General features: G+C 40.2%; 2 protein-coding genes across 7 annotated transcripts in view; both read left to right on the top strand.

Annotated features, from left to right (window-relative positions):
• phldb2b (pleckstrin homology-like domain, family B, member 2b) overlaps positions 1-5,940 on the top strand; it is a 37,557-nt gene extending 31,617 nt beyond the window's left edge. For all 5 annotated transcript variants that reach the window (XM_029457746.1, XM_029457748.1, XM_029457747.1 and 2 more), the window contains 6 exons: positions 109-256; positions 2,539-2,629; positions 2,784-2,930; positions 3,398-3,617; positions 3,703-3,788; positions 3,958-5,940. In XM_029457746.1, the coding sequence (XP_029313606.1) occupies positions 109-256; positions 2,539-2,629; positions 2,784-2,930; positions 3,398-3,617; positions 3,703-3,788; positions 3,958-4,098 (833 nt within the window). In that variant the 3' untranslated portion in view covers positions 4,099-5,940. The remainder of the gene's footprint in view (positions 1-108; positions 257-2,538; positions 2,630-2,783; positions 2,931-3,397; positions 3,618-3,702; positions 3,789-3,957) is intronic.
• A 2,528-nt stretch (positions 5,941-8,468) lies between these two features.
• Positions 8,469-22,114, top strand: LOC115025364 (transmembrane protein 56-B-like). Of its 2 annotated transcripts, none has more exons than XM_029457540.1 (7): positions 8,469-8,781; positions 11,600-11,769; positions 13,017-13,106; positions 13,880-13,938; positions 14,159-14,253; positions 18,624-18,697; positions 18,875-22,114. In XM_029457540.1, the coding sequence occupies exons 2-7, from the start codon at positions 11,615-11,617 to the stop codon at positions 19,191-19,193; spliced, it is 792 nt and encodes a 263-aa protein (XP_029313400.1). In that variant the 5' UTR covers positions 8,469-8,781; positions 11,600-11,614; the 3' UTR covers positions 19,194-22,114. The 2 variants fall into 2 exon arrangements, with proteins under 2 accessions (XP_029313400.1, XP_029313401.1); XM_029457541.1 differs by lacking the exon at positions 8,469-8,781 and adding an exon at positions 12,681-12,830 and having other exon boundaries at positions 11,635-11,769.
• The last annotated feature ends 356 nt before the right edge of the window (positions 22,115-22,470 follow it).

The raw sequence follows: 22,470 nt of genomic DNA, 5'->3' as shown, positions 1-22,470 counted from the left end.
TCCCAGATGCAGAGACAGACAGGTATACCACAGGTGTGCAGAATAAGAATAAATAACTAGTCCGTACTGAAGCTGTCGTTTATGTTTTCTTTCTATGTGTGTTTCCAGCTCAGCCCGGCTCCAGAGCAGCTTCCCAGACCAACGTCTACCTCGATGCTTTTGGATACCGCGACCAGGCCTTTGACACAATGAGTATGGATAGTACTGACTCCATTGAAACCAGCATCTCTGCTTGCTCACCTGATAATGTCTCCAGGTAGGAGTGTGTCTTTTGTGTGTGTGTACACATGTGTATGTCTGTGGATATTATGAAGGAAGAGAAACAAAAAGAGTCAAATGAGCTCAGCTTGAATATTTCTACGTGACGTATGAACATTACTCACTGACGCGCTCAGAGGAAACTGAAAAAGTAGAAGTGCGCCAAGAGACGGATTGGAAATTGAAAACACAAAAATGTCCTCCATTGACTGTAGGAAGGGTGTTGTGTGTTGGGGCATCAAAGAGAGTAGAAAGTGAGTTAATGTAAAAAGTGTGTGGAGCTGCCAGGCAGTGGTCCGCTGTCATGGCCTCTCCTCGGAGAATAAGATGTGGAGAACTGTGTGTGTTTTACGAGTTAAGTGGGACTCTTGGTTAGTGTTTTAAGGGTCCTACTACGGAAGACGGAAAACATGAACGTGTGTTTTATGAGTTAAGTGGGACTCTTGATGTTGTGTTTTAAGGGTCGTGTTATGGAAGATGGAAAACATGAACGTGTGTGTGTTTGTGCATGTTCACAGTCAACCCCCTCAGGTTCAGATCAACTGAGCAAACCAGTGTGAATGTGGAGGTACATTTCAGGGGTCCACTCCCCCGTCCGGACTAAAACCATGTGTTCTTGCTTTGCTTCGCTCCTTCCTACAGTGGTTGCATCTGTCTTTTGTCTCCCCTCCTCTTGTTTCTCTGAATGGTATGGTCTTAGGTTTTGAACAGTCCCAAACTGTTTGCAGACTGACCTCTCTGCAAGTGTTACTGGAACAAGCTCTCTGTGATCCTCAGTATGGTTTCAGTTGGATTGTGTTGTACCTGCTTAGATCAGATTGGAAGACGTGCGTGTTGGACCTGGATCTGTGCCGTAGTTTTATGATGGAACTGGAATCTTTGTCATCTTTTCAGTGATTTCTCTCGTTTTCTGGCTAGAGTTGGAGCAAGAGAAATAAAGTTCTTCTCAAGTAATCCAAATACTTAATAGATTTGTACTGGGCTGGTCTACAATGACCATGAGTGCGATTTCCTCTCATCGATTAAGGTAAGAGAATGACCAGGAGATGGGAGAAAGAGAGGAAAGGTTTGAGCTTTTGCAACTAGATCAAGAAGTCTAAATGCAAGAACGAGACTAAATAAAATATGACGCATAATGCAGATGCTGATTTAATTAACTCTACCGATTTACTTAGTTTTTTAACATTGGATGGCTTGTTTTTCATCTCTGCGTGAGTAGTTTTTATAGTAAGTCAATAATAATGAACCTGCAAAAGTGTTTAACAGTAAACACATTTACTAGCATGTAAATTTGTGGTATTTAGTTAAATTGTGGCTGAAATATATATATATATATATATATATATATATATATATATATATATATATATATATATATATATATATATATATATATATATATATATATATATATATATATATATATATATATATATATATATATATATATAGAGAGAGAGAGAGAGAGAGTGTGAGCTGTGGGGATTCTTATATGAAACTGGAAACTGATGTCGAGAGAGCGGGAAAGCATTTTCTTTTCTTTTCTTTTCTTCACTTGCTCTTGTTTTTTCCCTTCAGATCTTTTTTTTTCTCTCTTTTCGGTTACTTGGGGTACCCCACTTCTTTCCCTCCCTCCCTGATTTGTTTAGACTGAGTCTAATGTGGACCATTCATCTTAACAATGTTGTGACATCATCGCAAATCAACGCTGGGTATCCATTTCCTTCTGGCTCAGGATAAGAGACAACGTATGTTTTGCAGGTTAGAGGGAGGGAGAGAGGAAAACACTGTTTAACATGACAATACACAAATCCCTTCCCTGTGATGTCAGTCAAGAATGTCATGTGTCGACCATCTGCAGTGTGAGAGACCTGAAGCTTTACTTGCATCCTTAGATTGCCTTGACATCCAGCTTCCTTTCATAATGTATTTCATGTTTGCTGAAGCACACGTACATAAACGGTGAATAATCAGGAGTATTCTCTGGAGAGTGTAGCTTTTTTGTGGGAATGCTAAAGGTCTTTCTGTAGTTGCATTAATCAGAGTTAACACACATGAGAGGGTCGTTTCTCAAACTTGGATTATGCTCCACCAGAGTCTCAGTAATCTGTACATCCACTGATGTGGCACTGACCAGGAGATTCTCAGAAAATGTAACGCCTGAAAAAACAGAATGGAGCCAGTTTGTCACACTTGCTGCTGGTGTCTAATTGATTCAATTGGCAGCTTCATTACATTTTCAGTGTAAAAATGTGTGTTGTATGTGTTTGTGTGCTGCAGTGCCAGTACTTCCAATATGGCCAAGCTAGAGGAGATGGAGCGTCTGCTGAGAGAAGCCCAGGCAGAGAAGAACCGCCTCATCGAACACAAGGTCACTACGAGAGAAAATCACAATGTCATCCTGTTGTTGTCACTGTTTTACAGTTTGTTAATGGTAGAGATGAATGTCCCTTTATTTGTCTGTGTGATACATTCCCAAAATGAGTTGTGCGTTTTTAAAACTCACAATCTTCCTTATTCGTCAGGAGCAAGAGATGGAAGTGCGAAAGCAGGCACTGGAGGAGGAGAGGAAGAGAAGAGAAGACCTGGAGAGAAGGCTGCAGGAGGAGACGAGCAGACGGCAGAAACTCATAGACCGTGAGGTGAAACTGCGAGAGAAACAGAGGTCACAGGTATGAACGAAAAACAAGACTGGAGCATAAAAGAGTTGTTAATCACATCTCAAGTTGTATGATGCTTATGGCAACCAGCGAAGAATAAAGCTTTCTTTCAACAGTAAGAAAGTTTTGTCCTGACGCAATCTTTGCCCAAAAGATCGTTTTGAACTTGACGTCACTTTTTCAGCGACTCATTTGATTTTGTTTCTGTAGCTTTATATATTATTTATACGCGTCACGCATACTTCCCTCTCTTTGAATGTTTTCAATCACGTCTGCTTACAGTTGGTAGTATGAGCTTCATCCATCATCTTTTGTTCTCTTGCCTGGACCGTCAACTGTTGGCAGCAAAAGAAGGAATCTTATACTTTACTCTAAACTATGATATACACCAGCATGATTTGTGTGAATTATATAAAGACAAACTAAATTATAAATACATCATTGTCATTACTTGAACCCATTCACTCTTGTCTCTCCAGGCCCGGCCACTAACACGGTACCTGCCGGTGCGAAAAGACGATTTTGACCTGCGGGCTCACATCGAGTCTGCGGGCCACAGCGCGGACACGTGCTTCCACTTGTCCATCTCTGAAAAGACCTGCCGTGGCTACTTGATTAAAATGGGAGGCAAAATCAAAACCTGGAAGAAACGCTGGTTTGTCTTTGACCGCAACCGACGTACGCTCTCCTACTACTCAGGTAGGGCAGAAGAATCCCACGCAGGCACAAACGCATAGTAATACATTACATGTATGTGTCATAGTTACTGTTATGTCTTCTGCAGACAAGCATGAAGCCAAGCTGAAAGGAGTCATCTACTTCCAAGCTATTGAAGAAGTGTATTATGATCACTTGAAGAACGCCCATAAGGTATGTGTGTGTGTTGCTACAAAGGTGATGCGTGCAAATGACTCCTCTTGAAAAGTAGGATTTATTGTCTTCTAATTAACTTGTAACATGATTGTCTTTGTCTCCCACTCACCGTTCACCAACCACGTTTCTCGTCTCATCCTTCACTGGCTCCTCCCACCACCTTCAGAGCCCAACCCCCTCCATGACCTTCAGTGTGAAGACTCACGACAGAGTCTACTACATGGTTGCTCCGTCTCCTGAGGCCATGAGGATCTGGATGGATGTGATCGTCACAGGCGCTGAGGGATACACTCAGTTCATGGTGTAGCGAAGGAGCGGGATATGCAACGACTCGTTGTGGCTTTAAAGACTACGTTTTCTTTCTTTATCCTTGCCCTATTTGTTTTTCCACGTTCCACGATGGATTATCATCATCTATGCTGAAGACTGAACACAGTTTCTGTTGTGTAGAGACGACACAGCAGCTTTGAGTTACTGAAGATAATTTCCTGATATTTTGTCCACCTCATTCACAAGATGGGCAGGGATTACAATCATATGTCGAGCATTCATGTGAAATTGTCGGCAGATACCAGAAAATAATTTGTACGTTTTTAGGCCATCGGGTTCATTCGTGATGAAGTTCATCTGGAATGATCTGCGGTGCACCACTGTGCCTTGGAGTGAGTTCAGGTGTACCTCAAGGTCTTAAGGACATACATGTTTAAAAAGATGTTTTATATGAGCTTTTTACAAGCCATTTTCTTCAGAGAAGAGCAGACCCTGCAGCTCCTTTTTAGCCATAAGAAGCTTTTTACTAAATATTTTTAATATTGTATCCTTATCATCAACTATAAATACTAAATTCAAAGTGCCATACGAAGCCTAAAACAATTTTAACATTTCATGGAAGAACTGGTGTTCAATGTTGCAATGTGTTTAATCAATCTTTAGACAATTACCTGTGTACATCATAACTAATGCATATTCATTTAGTAAAAGCAGTTGAGCAAATGTATTTTAGTTTTCAACTTTTATCATCTTGATTTAATATCATGGATCATTGCTGTAGCATTCTCAGGTCTTAACTGTGCATGGATGTGCGTGCGTGCATCATATGATCAAAGTGCCTGTTTTGGGTGCATACTCTATGTACACTCATATTTACTGTGAGCTTTTTTTAATGGAGCTCCAAGGTGCCATTCTCACATGGTTGAATCAATCAAAGCCACACCATCGCATAGAATTTTTCAATGATGGTGTAATTAAACACTTAGAAAAGTGATTATCAGTCTTTTGTTTTAATGGATTACTGTGCGGCGTTTACAAAAGTGTCATCACAGGCTCAGAAATTAAGCTCCATTAAAACATAATTTGCGTCAGGCTTCTTATTTCACAATATAAGGATTTAGTTGAATAAGCACCGAGGAATAATGACTTCTATTGAGCCACAAGTTATGATATGTGTACATGTTGTTTCTAAGTTGTAGTTAGTGTTAAAATAAGACATCCAATTCAAAACTCCTGTTTGTGCCTTTTATCATATTTTGTGTGATTTTTTTTTAATGCATATTATGTCTATTTTTAAGAGCTACATGTATCTATATACAATGCCAAACTGTTTGTGGCAAGAAAACTCTTCTCTTGATGTCAGGCAGAAAGAATCTATGGTACAGGCTTCAGAGGCTTTTAGTCATCAAAACTGACTGATTATTGTGCTGCTTTGGTCCACTAGCTTTCATTGCTTTTACCACTAATTCAATGTTTTGGTTTAACTGACTATTCCACATTGATCATTAATACTCCATACTATGTCTAAATGATTCAGTCCACTGATCAGTGCACGCCTCTTGGCATTGCTTTTTGTTAATTGACCAAAGTACATGTTTATGTGTTATAATGTATATGTGGTTTCTTTGCTTTGACTTCTCTTTGTTCAGTACAATAAGATCAACATGAGATCAGTTTTTACATGAAAAGCACGTGGTTGTTTTCCACCAACTAAAGGAGCTGTTACAGTGGAAGCTTCCATGAACTTAAATTGTCCTGTTTTTTCTTTTTTTTTGTATAATTTTCTATGTTGACCTTACTGTATTTATGCCATTATCAATGCATGTACCTTAATTTTGTATTTCATATGAATAATAAAAATATATATATTTTACCTTTTCATACTTTTTAAGAACTTTCTGTGACAGCATGCTGCCAAAATAAGTCCTAAAATAAACTATAATGCAGGGATGAAATGACAGCTTTGACAAGATCAGATTGCCAAAAACAACAAAATCGTACACCTGATGAGTCATTCAACTTTCTGTGGTAACAAAAATTCTAAATAATGCTTTCTTAAAGAAAAAGCAACCATAACCTATTTATGTAAATGTCTCAAACCACAATAAAATGGGGAAAATGCAGTAACCTGGAGATGTAGCACCGCCGTGTGGCAGAAATCGGTACTGCAGTCAATAGTTATACTACAGAGGGCTACTACTACTCTCCCCTGGATTGGGTGGACTCTTATGTTCTGTCTAGTAGCCTATATTATATCCTACTTTGCGGTTTCAGTAAACAAAAATATGTATTTAGAAAAACTGGAACACAGACATTCACGGAACTCCTGTAACTCCTTTCCTTTTATTTGTCTTCACTTGTCTGGGCCGTATAGTGTCCATATGGGATGTGTTCTTTTATGCACAGGACAAATACAACCCAGGGACGTGCGGTCAGGGGAGGCAGAGCCTATATTTGTCCACAGGTCTGTGCTATAACTGCATTTTCTGTATGATTCCAATTATTTTTTATCATTTTTATAGTCATAATCGCTGAATTTGCGTATCCTCTGTTCAGATACAGGAGAGCTGAGCCTCCCCTCGGATTGCGCAATCCCTTGCAAACTAGGTTGAGCGCATGCATTTGGCGCGTGCCTGTTGCTATCTCTCTGTATGTCGCCAATATAATGTTTACAGACACTTTTATTATGCGTCCTGACTTTCCATATTCCAGTTAATGTATGTAATGTATGTGTGTAACATATTTAGTCTTGCTGATGTGACATAAAACCACAGTGAAAAGACACCAGGTGAGGCAGACAGTACTCTGTCCGCACTGAAGAGGGCGCACGTGAGCCCAATACATGTAGCCTACCTCTCTGAGCCGCTATAAATGTAACGTTCTTTGTTGGCCAAAGATGTACCTTACCTGTGTGTGTATAAAGAATGCTGATATGAGATATGAAAAATAACCAGTAGTCAATGTTCATGCTGCCAAGAAAATGGTGATTAAGCTACTCAGTTGGGTTCATATATTTGTAAATCTGACTCTGAAAGAGGCAGTGCCTCCCCAGCCATGAACCTCACTGCACGTCACTGATACAACCACAGTTTTGCAGTACACTTGTATATGGATAACCTCCCTCATCCAAAAGAGAGAATGCACTTTTTGCGGCAGCTGAGGAAATTCAACCTGCCAAATACGATGATGGTGCACTTCTACACTGACATCATCGAGTCCATCCTCACCTCCTCCATCACCATCTGGTACGCTGCTGCCACTGACCGGGACAAGGTCAGACTGCAGCGTGTCATTCGCTCTGCGGAGAAGGTGATCAACTGTAATCTGCCATCCCTCCAGGGTTTGTACACCTCCAGGACCCGGAAGCGTGCAGGTGAGATTGCAGCTCCCACCCTGGACACATACTTTTTTAGTCACTCCCATCCGGCAGGAGGCTGTGGTCCAAAAATCCAAACCAACCTCACAACATATGAACAGTTTCTTCCCCTCTGCAGTTCGCCTCATCAACAAGGGCAGAGACCCCCACTGACACTGTCTCTCTCTCTCTCTCTCTCTCTCTCTCTCTCTCTCTCTCTCTCTCTCTCTCTCTCTCTCTCTCCCTCCCCCCCCTCCTCTACATGTTACATTAACGTAATGCCCAGCCGGCGGTATTTGTGTTGTACATTATCTCTACTGTATTTTGTATATTGTTATTGTTATTTTTTATATTTATGCACCAACGAAAGAGAGCAAATTGTGAGTGCTCTGTTGATTACGATCCAGGCACATCTCGCCTTGCTCATTCAATTTATAGGAGATGTCATTTAAAATTGCAGTCACTGGTCATTTAATCTGTCATCTGCCCTTTGGTGATGTGTATCGACCCTGCACTATGGCTGACATCTGAGGAGGGACAGGGGAACCATAACATCAGAGGCTTAATAAGACACTGGGAGTTGAAACTGTCTTTCAAAATAGCCGCTCATTGAATTACAACCTGCGACACACAGAGTTTTTTTTTTTGTCAGAGCCTATGATTTATTGATTGCTGTCAGGATGTAAAGAGTATTTCAACACATTACCCACCCTGGCTTTAATGTAAAAGATATAATGGTGGAAGTAAAGGGCTGCACTTAAAGGCCTTCATTGATACTAAGAGCAGCAGTGGCTGCAGTTTGATTTACCCTGGATCAGTTCAACAAGCCTCGGCTATAAATAGACACAGTGAGTGTTCTTGGGCAGATCACTGTGGTGGTGTGTATGTGTATGCGCGTGTGTGTATATTTGTGTATATCTTTAAGAATTCAGCTGTAATTTGAGCCTTAGAGGAGAGAAAGAGAGCTGGAGAGAGAGAGAGAGAGAGAGAGAGAGAGAGAGAGAGAGAGAGAGAGAGAGAGAGAGAGAGAGAGAGAGAGAGAGAGAGAGAGAGAGAGAGTTACTTCACACAGCAACGCCCCCCATAGCTTCTGTAATCGAGCGTCGGGCTGCATGATCCGCACCTCTGCAATGATGCACGTTTCGTGTTGGATGGGATCCTCTGTAAACACCGCAAAGCTGCCTCAGACACAGAGCTCCAGCGCAGCCGCATACCTCACAAGTTGCTAGCGTGTTGTGTGGAGCAAGAGGCGGGCTCGACATGGCTGTGGCTTTGACTCAACATACACGGCTACGCAAAACGACGCTGGAAAACCAGAAGCAGTTGAGAGAGTGAGGCGCAGATCATCTGAATGAAAGTCATAAGGTAGGTCCATCGGGGAGCTTATATTTCCCCTCGCGCCATATAGCTGGCTGGTACACAGACACACGACCAGGCCAGTGTTATTTTTCCTGAACACATTCTACAGTAACAGCAGCTGGCCAGGCAATGTGGCGTGAAGTGGCCTTGTGTGCGCTATTCGATACCTTGCTCAAAGACAACCAGAATACCTCAATGATAACATGTTTGCTTCGGGCAATCGATAATGCCCAGAATCTCTAAAAGGAGATCTGGTGATGCACATAGCTAAGTTATTTTCGTGCGGCTATCGTTTCGTCTTTTTTTAAAAGGCCCACCCGTCTTACGCCAGCGCACCTAACGTGGATATGGAGCTGGCAAAACAAGTAAAACCGATTTCAGTCCAATACAGTGGAATTAATCAGCATTTCCCAGGAAATGTTAAGGCCTGTCTTAAAGGCAGGCCCACACATTATCCTAATGGTGAGACAATAATACATCAGTGGATGTCTGAATAACACTCCTTAGTCTGGAGTTAATTCCTCTAAAGTCATTATTTCCACCTTGTTATAGCCGGATACATTTTCAGCCTGACATATCCACATCTGCTTGTGTGCCTTATGACTACAGTATGTTGTGAGAGCAAAGGGGAAAACGGGATTTTTGTGAGTCTTGATTGAAGGTTTCTGCCTTTTTTAATTATTATTTCCCACTGGTGTATCTTGAATTAAGATTGACTGTTTGTTGTGTGGGGTAATGTATAAACATGCTACACACTAGTAGTGCTTGGTTCACCGTGACGTGTCGGCTGCTTCCGTTCTGTATCCTTAAATCGACCTCTGTAACCATTTACCCTTGGCAACAAGGTCCTGCATGGGAACTTGCAGCACTCAAGCATGTGTTAACCTCAAACCCCCTCTCTGCACTTTGTAAGAAAAGCTCTAGGTAGCCTTACTTATCCAGATATCTAGTCAGTTAAAATAACAGTATGGACTCTTGAAGTATCCCTTTAATAACAAAAAGTAGTTCTGCCTTGCAGCATGCTACATAAAAGTACTTGTGCTCAAATGCATTCCACTCGGTGGAATTGGCCTTTCAGTTCCCTGATGACTTTTTTTTGGCTGAAGCGTTTCAGCGAGGTACACACTGTTTGTCCTCGAGCATTTCTTTGGCAGGTTTAAAATCACCACAGCCAGAGCTCCAGGGAGTACATTGTGAATTTGTTTTAGTATTCCTTTGCTGGGAGATACTTTGTTTTATTGCTTGGGAGACGTAAATATTTCTCAAACGTTAGGTGATTTGGCCTCTTATCAAGAGCTTGCACATTCAAATCAGGCCATATACAAATAGCTCCAGGCAACACCCATAAAACCGTCCAGTGGTCCTGACTCGCAGTGCGACCTCGATCACTGACACATTTACTGGCTACGAGCCAGTGAGCATGCAGAGCTGATCAACGCTTGCTTTGGATCTGAATATAGATATGACAAAATAGATTTAGGTGACTTTGTACAGAGTTCTTACACATCAGGTTACTTCAAAGCCTAGATTCTGAGTTAAATTATGTATCAATGTAAAATGGATTTTATTGATCCCATGCTAATCATCCATTATTCCACTCTCAATGTCCAGCACATGGCTGACCCGTGTTCATGTAGGATGCTCTTAAAGCAAAGCTGTGATACCGGTCTGCCATAACTATCGGCCTGTACTAGAGCTGTGCAGTATCTATATGTAATGTTGATCATGTGATGCTGATGTGTAGCTGTGTGGTCAAACAGAAAGCTTTTTTGTAAAAATCAACAGTGAGCATTTCCCAAAAAACATTGTCATGTTATATTGATGTACATTGTTACCATAGTATTCTGTCTGGCACCTACGTTTATCAAAACCTTTGATACCTGCATTAATTCACACGCATACTAGACCAATAAAAGGAGTCGGGTGATTTATTTTTGTTTCTGTAAAAATGTCCTTCTTTACATTAATGCAATCCAAATAATGGCGCAGCTTTAGTGATGCTCTGACTAATGGTGTATACAATTCAAGCACGTAATCGCTACCGGGGACGAGGATTCACGTCGCCTTCAATATATGAGATATGGAAAGTTGTCCACCCCCCCCCCTCCAATATTTGTAATGACACGTCATCAGATGAAGGTTGAGAGAAAGCTTTTTGTTTTCAGCGTTAAACATGCTGAGTTTCGTTGTAGAGCTTCCAGGGAAGGAAGGTTGTTTTAGAAGCACAATAATTGTTTTCAGCACAGACGGTTTGTCTTGATACTTTCGTCTTCTATCTGAAGAGCCACACTTCCTCTGTAGCATAGACCCAGGATGTAATACAGCAGCTTGAATTCATTTTTCAGGTAGAGGCTCTAAAGACATAAAGAAGCGGATGGAGCAAAGTCATTGTTAGGGGAGTAAATCACAAGTTTCAACACAATATTAAATCAATTATTTTGACAATAACACAATATTTGAAGTCTTTCATGATATGATTTTGATTTTATTCCATTCAGGGATCTTTGATCGATGCGAGACAATATCATTTACCCATCTAACACAATAAGTTACCTTCATATAAATTCACAAAACAACTAAAATAGGATTTGACTATTTTGTTACTGGGCTCATCCTCACATTTAAACAACTGATGCACGCCTAGTTTCTGTCATAATATCTTTAATAGTTGGTCATTTCCCACATTTAGCCTCTGAGGTTTAATCCACCTTTTCTGGTTTATTGAAGTTGACTGGCAGGTTTGAGTTTTCTGATGCATTGCAGAATGTTGTAATGAAAGAAACCTTCCCTAATCTCTATCTGCTTTCTCTCCGTCCTCCAACAGAGCGGTTGGGTGGCCATGGACCCATTCAGCCAGTTTATTCTCACCATCTCAGTGACCAGTTTCTTCACCTTCCAGTGGCTCTTCCACAAAGTCAGCCCCTGGATGTCCATACACATTAGCCCCGGCATCCTCAGCCTCAGTGACAAGCAGAAGGTGGAATGGAACTCAAGGTGACCCGGCATACTTTTGATCACGATGAGTATTTCCAGCAGAGAGTGTGGCACTGCTCTCGTTCAGATGCTGGTCAGAGGGGGTTGTTTCAGTCAACTCACATATTTCCTGTGACACTAGTCAGATGCATTTTGTGTGTGTTGCTGTGTTTGCACTGATTCAAGGTGAAGGTGACATTCAATGGAACTTTGCACTCTTTATCAACTCAACGTCAGAATCTTAGTTATGTACACGGTTAAAAACAAAAGGGGGACAGAGTAAAACTATGCTTAGAATTTTCAGATTGTATAGCATTAAAACAAATCCTAAAGTTATTCGTACAAAACTGTTTTCCCTTATGTTTCTGTACTTTAAAAAAAAAAAGTTGTTTTGTGCGACCCTGTTGACGTTGCATCACATTTTACGAAACCAATAATTCACAGTTTTATCTTCACAGTTAATCAGTCCACAGAACAGACATTATGAATACTTCAGGGACAATGTGTTCATACCGATAAACTGACAATTTGATCAAACAACAACCGAGTGTCATCTGCTGTCATGTTGCTGGTCTATCTGCTAACTTGTTTCGGGAACATTGCAGATACTGGCGACAACAACTAGATGGAGTGTGTTTGCGTCTTGACTGAGACAGACAGGCTGCTGTGATCTTTAAGCACTCTGAGCAGTGAAAGCTGTTGGATGTCCAGTGGGGACGAGTGTTTGAAGGGATCCAGTCTGGTCCAACTTGCATGAATCACTCGTTTTTTCTCTCATACTCAGTATATTACTCATGAGAGCACTTGTGAAATTGAAATAGTCACATGGTTTATGAGCAAATTCTAACGAGGTGGATCCCTGATGAGGCCCGTGACTTTACAGAGGCTTTTGAAACAGTCTTGCAGTAAGTGTGGCTGTCTTTGTGTCTTAGTGACTGATTGCTGTGAACTGTCGGGCTGAATGACTGCCTGGGAGTCTGGGACTGTGTGCTGCTCTGCCTGACCCTCCAGCGGTGTTTAATCTCTTAGTCTAATTGGTCTGAATCTGTGTGCAGCCGTGACAGGCAATCAGTTGATTCACTGTAAGTACTAAAAATGTAGCACTCTAAACCACAGATCAGCTCCAAGGCACTATTCCTGAATAAAGATAAACAGTCACTGTACCTTTGGCAAGCTTATGAAACTCATAACTCTTTGACGTGTGTCCGTACTGCCCTCGTCAGACGGGAGTAGATCCTCACGGTTGTGTGTTTTGGTTGTAATTTCAGAACGGTGTCGACGTTTCACGCTCTGCTGGTGGGACTCTTCTGTCTCTACATCTTGTTCTTTGATGATGCCGTCAATGAAGACCCAGTCTGGTGAGAGTTTGGCTGTGAATCGCATGTTTTCAGCCTTTACCTTCCATACTTTTTGGTCTATTTATACAGTGTGTCAGCTTTTTTTTTTTTTTACAAATGGCCAGTGAGATTATCAAGTCTTATCTTGGACTTGTCCACATGTCAAAGCGGGGTGTATAGGGTTCTAGTAAGAGGCATTCTAGGTATACAAAGACTTTGGAGATTGGTGTCTCTTTTTTACACTTTCCAAAACCAAAAGCACAAGAGAGAAAAAGTGTAAGGAATGGTTTGAACCGTGAGTGTGTCGGCTTTAAACGTTGGCCTCTCATTATAATAGGCCTACACTTGAGGGAACTTATCGAATGGTTGGAGTCACTAAAGGTCATAGCTTAATGCTTCCTTTGATGAAAACTAGCGAAGTACACATGTTTTTGAATCTAGCTCTCACACTTCACATCTGTCTTCTAACTGATATAAAAACATGACATCATGACTTAAATGAATATACATTTAAGAAATATCCAATTTGTTTTTACCTCCAAGTATGATACTTTTATTCTTTCTGTATTTATCAACGATTGATTTTTAACTCCTTTTTATATTTTTAGCTGTGACAGCCACCTCACTGCTGAAATGTTTACATGTAATACAAATACAGTGATAATGTGACAATAGAACAATTTGCGTTCTAATTCTTTTTAACTCAGTCAGACATCTTCAACACCTACACACATTAGAGACCTTTAACATTTAACCACACACATCCCGTCAACCCGAATGTGTTTGTTCAATAGGGGAGATCCTACACTGGTGAAGACTAATGTTGGCATCACAACAGGCTACCTCATATCTGGTAAGAGAAACCTGCAGTTTACCTGCGTGATGTTTGTGAAAGTGAGACCAGAAGAACATAAGATATGAGAAACGTAATGCTGTGTGTGTCAGACATAAAACATACATTGGCAATCTTTAAATAAAGTAATTAAAGTTTACAGTCCGGTCTTTATCAGCATGTACTTCAAATGTTTTGATTGCACCAATGACTGTCTTTCCCCTGTGCTTCTGTTTTCCAGATCTGATGCTTATATTTTACTATTGGAGGGCGATAGGAGACAAGTTTTTTGTAGTTCACCATCTGGCAGCGTTGTATGCTTACTACTATGTACTGGTGAGTGCCCTATTGTCCAATAGCAGAACATGCAGGCAAGATGGGAAGGAGACAACCAAGGGTGAACAGCTGTGTCCTGTCAGGCTGCGTCTTTTACCAGCTCATATCAGCTCATATAGTTTGGTTAACTAAGTACAAGTCAAGATCAATAGGTGACGTACCCCAAACTGTACAAACGCATCAGATGAGGAAACATTATTATTTAAAGTCCACCTCTTTTCCAAGTGACACAGAAAGTAACGCACTAGTTGTTGTGTCATCGTCCATGAGACATAGTGTGCTCCAGCGGGAGTCACCATCTCCCTGCACAGTTTTGACGTTATTAAGATGTGCACGTATATTTTAGCCTACATAGAAATGATGGATTTAAAAACTAACAGTTTGAATGAGAGGTAACAGTTTGAAGCATGTTTTTCAGACCTAGCATAAGTTAGCTAGCTCCCGTAATTGCACGAGGATTCAACAGTTATGCAAATCAAATATGTTTTCCGTGTTGTTTTTACAAATAGGCCGATTTATCTTTGCTAATATGTAACTTTGGTTCTTCCACTGTCATTTCCTCTACTGAGGATAATAACTGCAAACACTTACATTGATAGCTACCAGGGAGATCAAAGCGCTATCCTTTTCCTGTTTTGGTTGCGCAATGGTTGACGCACTTCTTTTGTGCCGTAAATGGAGCCTCGCTGGTTATTGCTGCAGCGCTCTCATACAGTTTGCTCTTATCTTCATATGGAGAGAGTTTAGTGTACTCGGCATATATGGGCAGTGCTGTTTACTCTTGGTTCAATCTGATACCCTCTAGGTCGCCAGGATCTGTTGATACTTATTATGGAAATGAATGACTATGGTATTTTTTGCATGGAATGCTCAATGATGGTTCTGGCTAATGACCCCCCTCCCCCTCACCTTTCCTTTCCAATTTTTGTGCTTTCTCTTTTGTTTTACTGACCCCCTTTAAATGTTGTGTGAATCTGACGTAAGCTGAAGTTTTATGAGCTTATCGCAGCTGATCGCTAAACTGTAACCTCTGTGTGCATGCTGGCAGTTCTGAAGCATTCTACACAGGGCAGGGCTCCTTTTCTGGTTACTGTGCATGACAACCAACACTATTAAACCTTCTTAATTACTTCCCTGCCTATCTACATTACTGGCTTCTGCCTGTCTGTTTTTGTGCCAGAGCCTAGTTCTGCATCTTTATTATATATATATATATATATGAGGGAAAACTGAGAAAGCCACTCAAATAATGTCCTCATGACCCCGAGATGATAGTGTACCAACAGATAGCCAGGCCCTTTTTCTAATACCATGCAAATTTAATGTGTTCCCCGACAATACATGCTCTATATTTTCCATATAGAGGAAAATGCAAAAGGACAAACAGTGTGCAACAGTGTGAGTCCCTACAGTTAAACAATTAAGAATTAAGAAATCTTGGTAAAAAGCAGTAAAGCACTTTGGACATTTGGTTTCCACCAAAGTCACTCTGCACTGCAGAGTTTGGACTCTGGCTGGATTTACAGATTTGTTTTCTTCCTTAATGTGACACATATTTCTGTGTATTGCATTGTTAATGAGGAAATGTACTTTTCCACATTTCTGTGTCTAAACAACAATCAGATTAAAACAGTGTCACATTGTTAGAATACAAATCTGAGTTATATCTGACTGTAAATCCAGCTGTTCATTTGGAGAAACAGAGCAAGCCCCTGTATCTGAAACGATCAGGAAAGAGACGAAGTAGGCCATACTGTTACTGGACACTCGTGTTTCCTCAGACTAGATCTGAACTTCATGTGGGACAACAGAATGAATGCTCCGCGGTTGAAAACACATTACTGTAGGCATTTACGGTAACACCACGATAACAGTGGTTAACCCTTGATGTCATTTTATTTAGTTTTGTACACAGTCAAAGTTGTCTTATGTTGTCTGAGTCTTATTAGTTAATGTGTTGGGTGTATTTATGTGGAAGTTTTCTTGTCAAATATAAATTACACCTACTCTTTACAAATTGGGGCACACAGCCAGATTAAGGCCTAATTTAATTTACTTAGTTGGGAAACAAATTCAAATCAGCTTAATGTCATGAGCTAGTTGGTCTGTTTTGATTATTGATGTCACTAATGTCTCAAACCCGTGTTCAAGTAATTGTATGATTTATTTTACTGCAGCATAATCTGTATTGTGTGTGTGTGTGTGTGTGTGTGTGTGTTTTAACAAAGTATAGCTTAATCCAAAAGATAATATAATAACTGCTGTGTAAATATTAGATGCATGTTTTTTTTCTCAGTGTTGTAACTGTTGCTTCTTATTTACTTCCAATTGTGGTGGCATTTTTTCTTCTTCTAATATATCTGTCTGTCTGTCTGTCTCCGTGTCCTCTGCTGACGTTAACATAAATAGCCCCTCTTCACACCCTACATGCAAAAACTTCCAACATCAAGTCGGGTTGTGTCATCCCCGCTCATGCAAAAACTACCAAAAGGGTTGTGTGTCATTTAGAAACCCAGAGCAGGTCTTGATCTAGAAGGGGACTTCCCTATTCCTGCCTTGTCTGCTACGATTACTGTTGTGTTGCACTGAGCAGATATGATGCCCAGTCACAGTATGGACTTACCAGTTCCTAGAGGTACTAGCATCCTCATGCTAGGTGGAAAGTTCACATTATATGGTACAAAAACTGCAATGCAGACGTACTCTGTTTTTGTCACATAGTAAGTATGTTTTAATGTACAGCTTTTGTTTCAGCTGACGGTAAGTCCCCTTTTACATGCTGTAAGAGCCACACAGCTAGCCAAATAACCTTGAGTTTAAAGTATTTTCGTTAAATTGAATGCTGTGATTTCTATCTTAACTTAAGTGCAAATCACAGCACTTCTCTATGACGCAGTCTTTCAGTCAGAACGCTACATTCAAATTTATTTGGCTAATGGCACAATTTTAACACCATTTTAGTCTGAGTGCTTGATGTTCAAACGTTGATAAGGAAGGTCAGGTCATCGGTGGACAAGATGAGTTGTCCTGAAAGCCTCTTGGTTGTAAAATCATCTTCATTCTATTTAGCAGCAGCTGAACATTGTTAACTTATCTTGTAGGGTCACTAGAGGGCGACATACTGTGTGTGTAGGTCAGAAACCACTGATCAGGTTTACAGGCATCGTTGGTTTCATTAGGACTCAAGCACCCATAATGCATCTTTGACCTCCGGTACAAGCCTGCTGAAGATGATCTCAACGTGGAGTTCAGGCCCTGATCTTCTAAACAATGACATGTTTGCCAGTTAAACATATTGCTTTATTCTCTGCATGGCTTCTGATTGCTCCTTCAAATAGTGGCTGGCTGAATGTATGTATGGTTCTACGATATATGTATCAAAGTCTATACTGTGTTGATATTTGCTCAGTTGTTATTCAGATGAATTGCCGTGCTGTGTGGTTTTAACACAATGTTTTTTATGCTCTCTGGATGAAAAGACATAATATGATTTAGCAGTAGTTGGCATATAGTTTGATGTAAAGATACCTTTGGGATTATTACCTCATAATAAATAAATGTTTCACTTTATGTGGGCATTTATGCATGTTGCCTCTTGCTTTTTGGGATTCTTTAAGTGGCGTATACCTAACATATCTTTGGTAATTCACACACCTTATATTAGGCGAAACCATGCATTGTCTCACTAGAAGCAGTTACCGGCCTGATTTCCATTCAATTTGACAACCTAGGGAATGATTTGTTGTGATTTCTTTGTATATTGACACTATTTTGTAAAGAATCTAGGCTCAATTTCCCTTAGCTTTGCTGTGGTATTCATGGTCTCCAGAGGACAGATCCTATGACTGTCATACTCCTAATAGGATGAACCATGTCAACATTCATACATGACATCTGATAACCAGCGCTCGTGCTCCCTACAGAATGACCCCTTTTGATTTCAAGTCAAGTGTCAACAAGCCTTCACTGTTCATCTGGTATCTTGCACATCATCAGTTCTTTATGTTCTTTTTATAGTCAGGATGAGTTTCTGTTCACAATAGATGAGAAGAGTTAATCATTCGGAAGTCAAATTAAAAACCAGTCTATTTTTAGCTAAAGACTAATTGTGTGCCCTGAAGGAGAAGGCTCTTTTGTTAGATCTACCAAATAGGACTTCATCTTATTTTAGACTTGAGTTCCCCACACAGTAAAAGTATGAAATATCATATGGTTATGTCCGAAGATGCCTTGTAATTGTAGACATATCTTAGTTACTCTGAGGAGCAGGCAGTACGTGAGCTTCTTACCTGCTGATCCAAATGACTCGGTGTCTTGTTTTTGTCCCTTTCATGTTGCGTTGTCTTCCTGTTCTTCCCTTGTTATTCCAGGGTGAAGGAATGTTGCCTTATTTTGCTAACTTCCGTCTGCTTGCTGAGTTTTCTACACCATGTGTGAACCAGCGGTACGTACCTCAGATTATAGCAACTCCTTGTTAAAACATGTGTGCAGATGAAGCCAGTCATAGCGAACACACTTCAACAGTCCCATAACAAACCAAGTTACTTGTGTTTGAAACATTTTCATATTTGATCATTTGATCGTGCTGGACATGTTTTCGTAACCATGTGTTGTGTTTCAGCTGGTTCTTCGAGGTGCTCGGTTATCCCAAGTCCTCCCGGCCCAACATGGCGAATGGTGTTGCCATGGCAGTAGTGTTTTTCATGGTCCGTATCGCCGTTATGCCAGTCTACTACATTCGTATGTACGCGGTCTACGGCACTGAGGCCTTCTACCTGGTGCCCTGGGGTGGCCGTGTAGCCTGGATCGGCTCCAGTATCTGCTTGGACATCATGAACATCATGTGGATGCACAAGATTGCCCGCGGCTGCTACAGGGTGCTGCGCTCGGCACGCCGGAGCAAAGCCGTCACACCTCAGGAGAATGGGAAGACGGATTAAGGGAACCAGGGTGTCTGTGGTGAGAAAACACCGCAACTGAGACAAATTGCAATGCAAAGTGCATTGGGGAGCAGCCGCTTGGACACGTACTGTCACACCTGGGACAAGTGATATTTCAGGACTGAATGTAATGAGGGAAGCTGATCTTCTTTTGGAAAGCGGACACGGTCACTGAGATGTACCGATGTACATCCCTAAACCATGAGATGACCTCTTAGCAATACTCTGTGTGCACGGACATTAACTTTTCTCTTGAACAATTTACCACAACACAAAAGAGTTCGTCCTGGGAGAATGGATTGTTTTCCCAACCACAAATTGTCAAAATGTTTACCTTTCTTTACATACATAATGCTCAATAAAAGACATTAAATGTTTTGTTCTTCTATTATTACAGCTGCCAGAGTCCTGGAATATAAATGATGAAATATAAATCAATGTTGATGGTGAGGCAGAGACTTGAGGGTACCTGGAAACCATTGAGTGATTCCTCTATGATGGTTAGTGCCATACAATCATTGTCTGTTGAGGAGAAGCGTCTCTTTTTCCTCAGTAAATCTAGAGCTAAATTTGCAGGGACTTTACTGCCACAATCTGGGATTATATCAAGTGCAATCACAGAGAATATGTTTGAATCAGTAAATCACTCACCCACTGTCATTCAGCTCAGAGGTTCATTTAAAAAGCCAGCCTTTTTAGAGTTTTTTGGATATCGTCTTGGTTGCATTTGAACAGTTTATATATAATGTAACGGTGAACAGTACACTGTATGCTGTCTATTTATTTTTGTCTTGCTGGGATCGAGGCAAATTTTCCAACATACAAACAATGAAAGATACTGTTTTTAATGAACATGAAACTAATGTACAGAATACTTTAGACATGCTGAAAGGGACACTGAATGTCAACGCCGTGTTGCTGACATTAAGCAATGCAAGAACATTCATTTTCCTTAATAACATTAAGGCAACAGTTTTCATCAGATATTTGAATCCATATGACTAAATGTGAATACAAGCTGATATTTCACGGACTGGGCAATATCACATCGCATAAACAAAGACATGTTGTTGACACTGTTTGTTGGAGCCGTCATTATATTTATTTCACATTGTTCGATGCATGGGGATGAAACTGCTCATTCAGAAACAGTGTTTGAAATGTACGTGTTTGCTTAGAGGGTTGATGAGAGATCTGACACTGCATCTGGCTGGTAATGATAATAATATTCACACTTCTTATTTGTGATATTTTCAAGCACAAACTGTCCAAATTCAGCCCTGGGCAACATTTGCCAACAAGCTGCATGCAGCTACGTGTGTTTACCATCAAGGAATTGGACATTTTAGCTTTTAAATTAGATTAGTACATGATTTCAGTTAATTTGTGTGACTTTGTTTCTGCAGTTTCATTTAAACTAGACAATAATCAATGTTTCAGATGCTAATAGTTCTGTATATGTCCACAATCTTTTTTTCCTAGTTGTTTTAAAGCCTTGTGATACAAAAAGCTTCTGTCTGATGTTGCATTATGATTTCCAATCGGCGGTAAACATGATTTTTAATTCCATAGTTATTCATCAGATTGATAAAAAAGTTTTCAGGGGAAAGTAAAATATGGATAAGTTGTGAAGATTCACCTTATATTGTTTTCTTAAGCATCATTCTACTGAACGCAGGAACTAATCTGTTCAAGGGTTTTTAAGACAAATGTATAATTTGTTCAAATTAAAAGATGGTAATTCATAATGATCTACGACAAATGTACTTGAATTGTCATTGTAATTGTTTCTTTATATGAGCTGTACATCAAACGCTTCTGTTAAATGTTTCGTGGAACAGATATTGCTAGTTTTGAAAGTACGCCTTGCTATGTTCAGCATTTGATTATGTTGCCTTTTTAAAACAACTTATGATTGCACAGTGAATATTTTGTTATATCCAACTCCTCACAACACTGACAAATGTTTTCCATGTCTGTCTAAAGGGATTGTTTGGGCTTGGTAATAGTTTCAAATGTAAAGAGGCATGTTAGGGCTGGTTGTTTTTTTTAGTGCTTTTGTTTTGTTATGGGTTTAAAAATTCAAAGATTTGTGTATTTGTGCCAGTGCTTAAGCCATTACTGCTCCGACAGACTTTATTTTCATACCCATGAGCGATTTCATTTCATACAACAGTGCCAACTTTGCAACCATGATTTGTTCTGTTCTCTGCACGCTGCAGTCAGTTTGATGCTCAGTGTAGTTTGGCAACAGTCACACCGTGTGAAAGTCTTTCAGCCTTTCGATCACAGGCAGTGTGTTCGGAACAGGATGAGCTCTGGGTGGATGTGTCAGGATGTGTTAATATTTCACTGGAAATCATGCAAATGTTTCAGGACAGCGAGTCAGGGCTGGCTCTGTATGCATGGTCAATATGGTCTTCTTCATGCACCCTTTATAACTGCATGTGGTATTGCATGGGGATTGCACTGTAAACAAAATAGCATATACATTTGCAATACACATTTTGTTCTTTCTTTTCTTTTTCTTAGTACATGTACATAATGTTTCCTTAAACGTCTTGTACTGTGTCACATAATATAATCCACAGATGATGATATTTTGTATAATATCCAGCACAGAAAACATCAGTAAGGGTGTACTTGAATAGTCATCAGCACAGTCTATAACAATCTGGGCAGTGCAGATAGCCATTAATCTTATGAGCATTTTGCATTATATGCGTATCATTGTCTTTAATTTATTAATCCAAGAGAAGTGGACGTAAACGACGCAGATGCTGTGGGTGTTTCTGTTCTGAATGTTTGGGGCAGAGATGTTAGTAGACGGAGTGTTTAGTGACATTCTGTGAATGTATTGGAGAAGAGAAAACATTTGTCATTTTCATTTGTTCTTTCCAATAAATACCAAATTAACTGATGCGATGAGTATCATTCAGCAACATGTTGAAGCTTGAAGCACAGAATTAATGAGCCTCTAATGTCTTGAGTATGGATTCTATTACGCTGCCAAGAACATTACTGCAGCTTAATCACAGCAATATTTAAAGACATAATCGTCTTCATTTTGCGTCTTATTGTCAAAATCATATTTCATGGCAATTTAACCAAACCACTTAAAGCCCCTTGATATATAAGCATTACAATGCCATTTAAGTTATTGTCATTACTTTGTATTACATTGACATTGGAGACAATAATCACACCGACACTTTACATGACAAAGATGTTGCCTACGTGTTTTCACAATCGTGTAAAGGTTAGAAAGGTAATAACA

The sequence above is a fragment of the Cottoperca gobio genome, chromosome 20, assembly GCF_900634415.1.
Source record: "Cottoperca gobio chromosome 20, fCotGob3.1, whole genome shotgun sequence".
NCBI classification, from domain to species: domain Eukaryota; kingdom Metazoa; phylum Chordata; class Actinopteri; order Perciformes; family Bovichtidae; genus Cottoperca; species Cottoperca gobio.
Note: the sequence above shows the minus strand (reverse complement) of the source record. Positions and strands in the feature narration are given on the sequence as shown.

Bases quoted from the DNA above. Each gene is read 5' to 3' on its own strand.
- LOC115025364 (XM_029457540.1), top strand. From the start codon at position 11,615: ATGGACCCATTCAGCCAGTTTATTCTCACCATCTCAGTGACCAGTTTC. The intron at 13,939-14,158 runs GTAAGAGAAACC...TCTGTTTTCCAG, and splicing joins AACAGGCTACCTCATATCTG to ATCTGATGCTTATATTTTAC. The intron at 18,698-18,874 runs GTACGTACCTCA...GTTGTGTTTCAG, and splicing joins ACACCATGTGTGAACCAGCG to CTGGTTCTTCGAGGTGCTCG.